The following is an 8,771-nucleotide window of genomic DNA, read 5'->3' on the forward strand; positions in this document are numbered from 1 at the left end:
CTTTATAATGAGGATACTGAAACCAAAAGAAGTGATATTCCCAAAGTGAACAGCTGATGGTACCACTAGGAAGGAACTCAAATCCTTCCAGCTTCACCTGTTTGAGTTAGAAATCATCTACTTTCCAGAATAATTGAAGGCTGGGAGAGGAGTAACAATAAAAGAAAATCAACAAGGGGGAGGAGTAGCAATAAAAAAAAAAGTATACTCAAGAAAATCTAAGGGAGGGGAGCCTGAGTGGCTCAGTCGTTAAGCATCTGCCTTCGGCTCAGATCATGATCTCAGGGTCCTGGGATCAAGCCCCACATCGGGCTCCCTGCTCTGCGGGAAGCCTGCTTCTCCCTCTCCCACTCTCCCTGCTTGTGTTCTCTCTTTTGCTGTGTCTCTGTCAAATAAATAAATAAAATCTTTAAAAAGAGAAAATCTAAGGGAGATTTTTAAAAAAGAAGGAAACAATTTATGGAGAAGAGAGGATGGAGAAGATATATAACCAGAGAAATGCAAAGTTACTAGTCAGACAGGGAGAGTTTCAAGGAAGGGGTGACCAAAATTCTCAAATTAAGTAGAAAAGTCAAAGAGAACAAGACTGAAAAATCACTGGAGGGGTGTCTAGGTGGCTCAGTCAGTTTAGTGTCTGCCTTCGGCTCAGGTCGTGATCTCGGGGTCCTGGAATCGAGCCCCGCATCAGGCCCCGTCCAGCAGGGAGTCTGCTTCTCCCTCTCTCTCTGCCCCTACCCTCGGCTCATGCTCATTCTCTCTCAAATAAATTTTTTTTTAAAAAGTCACTGGATAAGGCAATTAGGAAGTCACTGATGATCTAATACACATCATGAGACAAGTAAGTTGAGGATATAGAAGTCCAGAAGCGTTCACTGCTCTTTCAAAAAAAAAGCTGGCAGGAAGATAGAAAAGGAGGGTGGAGATCAGCTAGAAGACACACAGGAACAAAGTCTCTTCTCCTGTGTTGCAGAATACCTTCAGGAATTTCTCGTCCTGAGGAATAGGCAGAAGAGAAATAATACAATGCTAATAAGACTTGCAAAATACCTACCCTTGCTTCAAATAGCATGAAATCTAATTCCCTTTCAGAAAGTAATATAGGCTATGGCATGAGATATTTGGGGAAGGAGAGGTGGCCCTTGTTTTTCTTTGTATCCACCAACATTTTAAAAAGAACCTTGCGCAAAGGAAGCACTAATAAATATTTGTTGACTGGACATTTTAGTTCTCCTTCCATATGTTATCTATCCTATTAATGCCCCCTACCCTTGTCGCAGCTCCCATGAATGCATATTGTAATAGAAAATGGGTCTGGGGCGCCTGGGTGGCTCAGTTGGTTAAGCGACTGCCTTCGGCTCAGGTCATGATCCCGGAGTCCCGGGATCGGGTCCCACATCGGGCTCCCTGCTCGGCAGGGAGTCTGCTTCTCCCTCTGACCCTCTTCCCTCTCGTGCTCTCTCTCATTCTCTCTCTCTCAAATAAATAAATAAAATCTTTAAAAAAAAAAAATGGGTCTGGTCAAACACCGTATTATGTGCAATTAACAGTAAGAAATAAATGTTGTGTTCTAACAGTTCTGATAAAGCAATGCATTTTATTTTTTCAAAAGATTTTATTTATTTATTTGAGAGAGAGAGAATGAGAGAGAGAGCATATGAGAGGGGGGAGGGTCAGAGGGAGAAGCAGATTCCCTGCCGAGCAGGGAGCCCGATGTGGGACTCGATCCAGGGACTCCAGGATCATGACCTGAGCCGCAGGCAGTCGCCCAACGAACTGAGCCACCCAGGCACCCTAAAGCAATGCATTTTAAAATATTCATGTCGGGGCACCTGGCTGGCTCAGTTGGTAGAGCATGTGACTCTTGATCTCCAGGTTGTGAGTATGAGCCCCACACTGGGTGTAGAGATTACTTAAAAATAAAATCTTAAAAAAAAATTTTTTTAAATAAAAAAATGTTCATGTCATTTACCCACAGGCTTATTTCTAACCTCACACAGACTATACATAAATTATATATGTATTCTTGTAATCCAGCAGTCTTAGTTGTCATACCCATCCCACAGATTAAAAAAAGTTTAAAAAAAAATACAAAATCGAGTCTATTGTACCCAAAATTCTACTAGAGTCATCTTCATTGCTTCTAAAAATGATTCAAAGACTAGATCATTTAAACACAAGAGGGAAATAATTTGGTAATATGGAAGTCTCTTCCACATGTGTAAGTACTATACAAGATGGCCAAAATTCATGAATTCATACTTAATTTTTTTCTAGCAGATATCAATCAAATCAGAATATAATTCTTCTTTGGTAGATAGAAACTTAATATATGCAATTTATCCACCTGGAATGTTCCACAGCATATTAATTTGTAACTAAAACCAAATCAATGTTACCTAGTCTAATTTAGTTTAGCACTATTTCTTTTATAAATATTTCATCAACAATTCTCAGGACGCCTGGGTGGCTCAGTCAGTTAAGCATCTGCCTCCAGCTCAGGTCATGATCCCAGGGGGAGTCTGCTTAAGATTCTCTCCCTCTCCCTCTGCCCCCATCCCTGCTCATGCACATGCTCTCTCTCTCTCTAAAATAAATAATAAATCTTAAAATAAAATAAAATGCAAATTCCCAAACTCACTGTCCAGATACTCAAATTAAGTAAGCCTAGGGTGGTTCCCATGAATGTGCATTTCAAACATAATCTAGTCCAATCCCACAATATTATAACTGAGAATACTATGTTGAGTAATCTGTTTGCCCAGAATCACAGAGTTTAGTTTTCATTAATTCATGACAGGAGTCTCCTTACTATACCACTTAAACTACTTTATAGTTGAAGGAATGGGAATAAAGAATAAATTACTAATAGATCATTTGAGTAAGTAAGCAATCTTAGAATACTTCCTGGCTCCAATTCCTTTTGATTATTCATTAATTTAGTATTTCTTAAACATCTTCTATCTGCATGCAGTATGATAGATTAAAAAACAGTTTAAGATATGAAGTAGGTCCTCAAGAAGCAATTATCAGTTAGGAGGACAAAGCAAATACATAAAACTGATATTCAAAAGCAAGGCAATATATGAGAAAGTGCCAAAATAAGTGGTATGGCCATTTATAAAATTAACTAATTTACACTGACTTCATCCTGTACCTTTTATAGTTAGAATTTACCCATCAGAAATCAATAGTCAATTTCTTCTCTATGTTAAGAAAGTTTGTCTTTAATGAAGGAAAGCTATTGTCCTTGTGTGAAATGAATCTCTGTCCCCACATTTCATACACACCAACATCACTACCACCACATCATCCCACATGCCAGGATAGGCTTTTCTAGAGATCAAAGTTGGTATAATTTTTATGCAAAAGCCTAATTAAGAGTTTGGCCCTGTTCAAATGGTAAGAGAAGCTCCTCTCTTGGACCATCTTCCTGATCATATGTGGTAGAATGAAGATCCCAATTCTTCATTTCCCAGCAATAGTATCACATGTCCATATATTACCATGGCCTCATTATAGCCAGAGTGTACTTCACTACTCCTTGTCTTTGGTCTTGGCCAAATGGGATGTCAGAGAAACAAGAATCTGAAAATGGCTGGTGGGACTGGGCTTGTCCTCTTGTAATTCTGCCATTGCCATGAAACAAGCTTTCCCCAGAGAGATGTTACCCTTCCCTCCAGCCTGGGCCCAAGAATGAGACAAATGGAGCAGAATAAATGCTTATTGTTGTATGTCACTATGATTTTGTGGTTACCAGCTATTATGCAGCAAAAGCTGAATGAATCACAATATTTTAAAAATCCAAACAATCAAGACTGATTATGTAAATCAGTGGTCCTCAAACTTGCCTAAGGGAGAATCTTTCAGGTTTCCAAGTTTAAAAAAAAATATAGGTCCCAGAGAGATCCCTTCAGTACATCTAGACTGATGATGGGGCACCTAGGTGGCGCAGTCGGTTGAGTGTCTGACCCCTGGCTTTGGCTCAGGCTGTGATCTCATGGTCATGAGATAGAGCCCTGCATCTGGCTCTGCACTCAGCACGGAGTCTGCTTAAGACTCTCCCTCCTTCTCCATCTGTTCCTCCTGCTCATGCTATCTCTCTCAAATAAATCAATCTTAAAAAAAAAAAACAGGCTCCTGGGTGGCTCAATTAAGCATCTGCCTTCGCCTCAGGTCATGATCCCAGCATCCTGGGATGGAGCCCTGCATCTGGCTCTCTGCTCAGTGGGGAGTCTGCTTCGCCCTCTCCCTCTGCCTGCCACTCCCCCTGCTTGTGCGGGCATTCTCTCCCTCTCTCTCTGTTGAATAAATAAATAAATAAAAATCTTAAAAAAAAAAAAAAATCCACAGGTGACCTGTTGCAGTGCCCACATGTTAAGAAATACAAAAATAAAGATTACTAAATTTTCAGTTCCCCAACAATATTTATTAACTTCAGTGCTCAAGAACCCTAACTAAATAGATGAATTTTCCTTTAGACAAATTTGTATTCCTAAAGAGATGTAAAACTGAAATCTAATCAAGGGAAGTGCACCTGGCTGGCTCAGTCAGCAGAGCATGCAACTCTTGACCTCAAGGTTGTGAGTTCAAGCCCCAGAGTTTACTTTAAAAAAAAAAAAAGAAGAAGAAGAAGAAAGAAATCTAATCAAGTGGATTATTTCAAATGCAGGAAGATTCAACTGACAATGAAGTCAGTCCAGCCATTAGACACATCTGAGCCAGCCAAGGAGAACTATGATGTGATGCAGAATCCCAAGGTCCTTCAGATGCTCTGGAGAACCTTCCAGGAATGAATCCCAACAAAGGGGCCATTCAAAATGTCATGGGCTCCCCGGCCTCCCGGCCACCAAGGATGGCAAGAAGGACAAGGAGGAGGAGGACAAGACTACTGGAGGAAAGGGTAGCTGAGCCTGCTCAAAGGCCTGCACAGAATAGAGTGGGATATGGGGTTACATATGTTATCTGTAGCCATTACAATCTAAATAAAGAGTGACAACTTTTTTTCCAAAAAAATTTTTTTAACAGAAGCTGATTCTGCAATAAGTATTGCATTGTATTATATCCTTTTATTAAAATTAAGAATTCATTTATAACCAATCACATTTTATTTTCTATAAATCCTAATTTTTTGCATACAAAATGTTCTTAGAATTAAGGAATCCAAGAACTAGATAAAGTGGGAGAGGGGGAGTCAAAAGAGATAAAGGATTTACCCATGGCCCCCAAGAGGGATGTGATATCAACCAGTCTTCCAGTATTTTTTTTCCTATCAGCAACACTATTTGCACCTACCTGGTTACATCACTACATCTATGTATCCCAAGTCCACACAGGCTCTCTCTAGTCACCCTGCACCTAATGAAACTGTACTAGCCACTCCAATATTAGGCAAAGTTCTACACATTTAGAACCATGACATCTGCATAACCAGTGCTGAATGATGATCCTGTCAAGTGTCCCTACTTACTTTCCAAAAGCTAATCTAGTGAAGGCACTACTCTTTCTTATGTTCCCAATTAGAGTGAGCTGTTGTTACCATTAATGTGATAGGTAAGGGTGCAGGCTATAATCCTGGCTCCACAATTTACTCTGTGGTGAGTGATTTAAATTCTCTGTACTTGCCCTCTCTGTAAAAGGAACATAATTAAACCTAGAGTACAGAATTGTCATGAGGATCAAATGAGAAAATACATGTAAAGCTATTAGAATAGTTGCTGGCACAGAGCAAGCACTCAATAAACACTAGCTATTACTATTATTGTTATAGTTCTGAAATCCAGCTTCACAAATTTTGGCATCTGGTAGTATATGTAATACTAAAGGAAAAAAAAGACTAATACCACTTTAAGTAGTTGATTCTTTCAATCCCTCCGTTTTAAAGGACATTATTCTATTTTATTTACCAAATTCAAATTAAATGTATTTTTAAATCAATGTTCTTTCCCTTACTATTATCAGTTCTGATCACAAAATGATAAGCCTGTAACTATAAATGAGAATCTACATTCTAAAAAGGTTAAGAATAACAAAGAACAATGCAAAGTCTGTGTTCTGAGATTTCTGCTCATAGAACGACTGCTTAAGCCTAAAGCCTTTTACTCTCTTCATATTTTACAGGAATCACGAGACTTACAGCCAGAGAATTTAAATAGCTAACACACTACAAAGAAACCTAGAAAAAATTGTTCATTTTTATCCCAAAAGGAATTGTGATGTTTAAGAATATTGAAATGCCAGTTTCAAAATACATTCAATTCAGAAGTTCGAATTCTTTTAATACTACATAGATTTATCATAAACGTAATAGACAATAATCAGCCAATATCAAAGGCACTAAAGGAAACTTCAAATTTTCTTTCAGAATTTTCCCAATGCATAGTTTTAAGGAAATAAGCAAGCAAACTCTGTGTCTAGCATAGCAATGAGAAATTTATTGAATGTGAAAAGTACACACTTGTATAAATTTAAAAAGTAATTGGAAAGCTGTTATATTGTCCTTTACTCATTTTTAAATGCATAATCTATTTGGCCATTCTACACCAAACTTAATAATTATATGTACAGTTCACTCCCAAAAATTTCTAAAAGCTTATCACAAAAAGACTGCTTGGAAAAATAACTGTAAACAGAAATGAGGATTTCTCTAAGGTGTCTGGGAACTAAAAAGAAAATATCCTAAGGAAAGAATGACTACCATTTCCCTTTAAGCTTAGTAAAATGTCAAAGAACTTTCAGGACTCAAATATGCTAGACGTCTGATGTGAGGTCAAAGTTGTTTCAATGACAGGAAAGCCAACAGATACCAGATGACTAAAATATAAAGTTATCGAAAATACTTTCAAGCCCAATAGTAATTCCAAAAGCATATAAAATACGAGTGTATTTATGTTGAAAACATGGAAATATAATTACCAAAATACTTTGGAACAAAATAATACTAACGACAATAATTAACAGTATTATACAACGTATTAAGAATCTCAAAGTTCTGGCTTCCTCAACATTTACCCAATTCATTCGGTAACATTTCGGAATAATGAAAGTAACATGGATTCCCAAGGAATGATCTAAATCTAAATATAAGGTTAAAGTGTGTGTTCTATAGTTGATGTTCTTTTTACTGTAAGCCAAATCAGCTTCTTTACGTTAAAAAACAAAAAATCTACAGCTCTGTTTCCAAAGATCTCATAATAGACACTGTTCATTGGCGATTAAAATATTATTTTTAATCCTTGCATTACCTCACAGCTAAAAATGTCAAGATACCACACCCAATATGTCTTTCCCCCCCCCCGGTGGGGGGTGGGAGGGGGGATATGGGAGTAGGGATTCGAAACTACACAAAAACAGGCAGGGTTATTTCCCTAGAAGGAACGGGAAAGGCGCGCAGGTACCGGACACGATTCCCTCCACAGCGATCGCGGGACGCGTCGCGAAGGGCGAGCGCAGGCCTCGGCCTCTGCGGGCTCCCTCGCCCGCCACCCGCGGGGGCAGTGGCCCGACGCGCCGCCCGGGGCTACTCACCGGCCGCAGTGCTGACCAGCAGGACGGTCCACAGGAGCGACGGCACCCACCGGGGCCGCTGCAGCGAAGAAGTCATCCCTGGGCCAGCCGAGAAGCAGCAGAGCAGAGAAAAGAAATATGGAAAGTAAACACGGGCGGAGAGGTACGGCCGGGAGGCTGGTCCTCGCTCTCGTCTGACTTGTCCGGCCCGTAGGTATTACAATGCAGTTTGAAAGGACAAATGGCAGATGAGAGGACCTAGCTGCAGAGCTTTCATTCCGCTGCAGAAATTCCCTTCATTTCTCTCCCTCGCGGCTGGAGAGGTTCATTCGCCCAGGACGGGGTGCCTCGGCCACCCAAACTGAAGGCATGTCCGTGTGGAGAAGCAGGGAGAGAGGAAGAAAGCCCAGCAGTTATTTCCCTCGTAGTTTCACAATGTCAAAAAAATATCCAGGTCTGGGAGAAAACATATCCAGGGTGCAGGGGGGTGGAGAGCGGGGATTCGATGGCGGGGCTCAGGATCAGAACAAGTTCCGGACCGCCGCGAAGGGCGAAGCCGGGCGGGCGGCGGGGGCGCCCGGCGGCACGAGTCGCATCGCCCGCGGCTCCGGGAGGGCAGGATTCCTTTTTAAGTTTCGCTTCGGTGCTTCCTTCACTCGGATTTCGAGAACAAACCCCGTTCCTCGACTGAATCGAAAAAGGTGACTGCCTCCATGGACAAACCCACAGAGCCCTCAAGCCTTCGCCGAACAATCCTGCGAGGTACTGCCAGGGCCCGGCCGGAGGGCTGAGGGGCAGCAGGAAGCGGGGGAGGGGAAGGGTCAGCAGGCAGGGCCCCGAGCTCCCCGAGACGGCGGGCGGAGAGGAGGTGGGGGGAGCTGCCCTTTCCAGCCCTCCCGGATTCGCTCCTCTCGCTCTCTCGCTCTTTTTTATTGCGGCCGCTCGATCTTGCCTGAGGTAAATTCCACGAAGAAAAGCCTCGTCTTCTCCCGTCAATGGCTCCTGTGAGCGAATCACAACCCCCCCGAGGAAGCCGCTGCCGCTGCCGCCGCCGCCGCCGCCTCGTTCTCCCGCAGCTCTGGGCTCCGGGCGGAGCTCGGGCGTCGCGGGCCGAGGGCGGGGGGCGGCGGGAGGGCGGAGGTAGGTGGCTGGCTGAGGAGGGGGGTGGGCGACGGGGCGGCGAGACACCCCGCACCCCTCCGGGAAGCACTTCCAGTGGCTCCGAGCAGACCAGACACAAAGGGGGGAGTCGCCGCAGCTGCCAGTCT

The 8,771-nt window shown here is 42.4% G+C and overlaps 1 protein-coding gene across 1 annotated transcript in view; it reads right to left on the minus strand.

The window, feature by feature from the left end:
- Positions 1-8,565, minus strand: part of BMPR2 (bone morphogenetic protein receptor type 2) — a 198,159-nt gene extending 189,594 nt beyond the window's left edge. The window contains exon 1 of the mRNA XM_088021589.1: positions 7,525-8,565. Within this exon, the coding sequence (XP_087877715.1) occupies positions 7,525-7,600 (76 nt within the window). The 5' untranslated portion in view covers positions 7,601-8,565. The remainder of the gene's footprint in view (positions 1-7,524) is intronic.
- Between the last annotated feature and the right edge of the window lie 206 nt (positions 8,566-8,771).

Source organism: Eumetopias jubatus, unplaced genomic scaffold, assembly GCF_037043125.1.
Source record: "Eumetopias jubatus isolate StellerSeaLion01/CBP00866 unplaced genomic scaffold, mEumJub1_p1.0 scaffold_3, whole genome shotgun sequence".
Taxonomy (NCBI): Eukaryota; Metazoa; Chordata; class Mammalia; order Carnivora; family Otariidae; genus Eumetopias; species Eumetopias jubatus.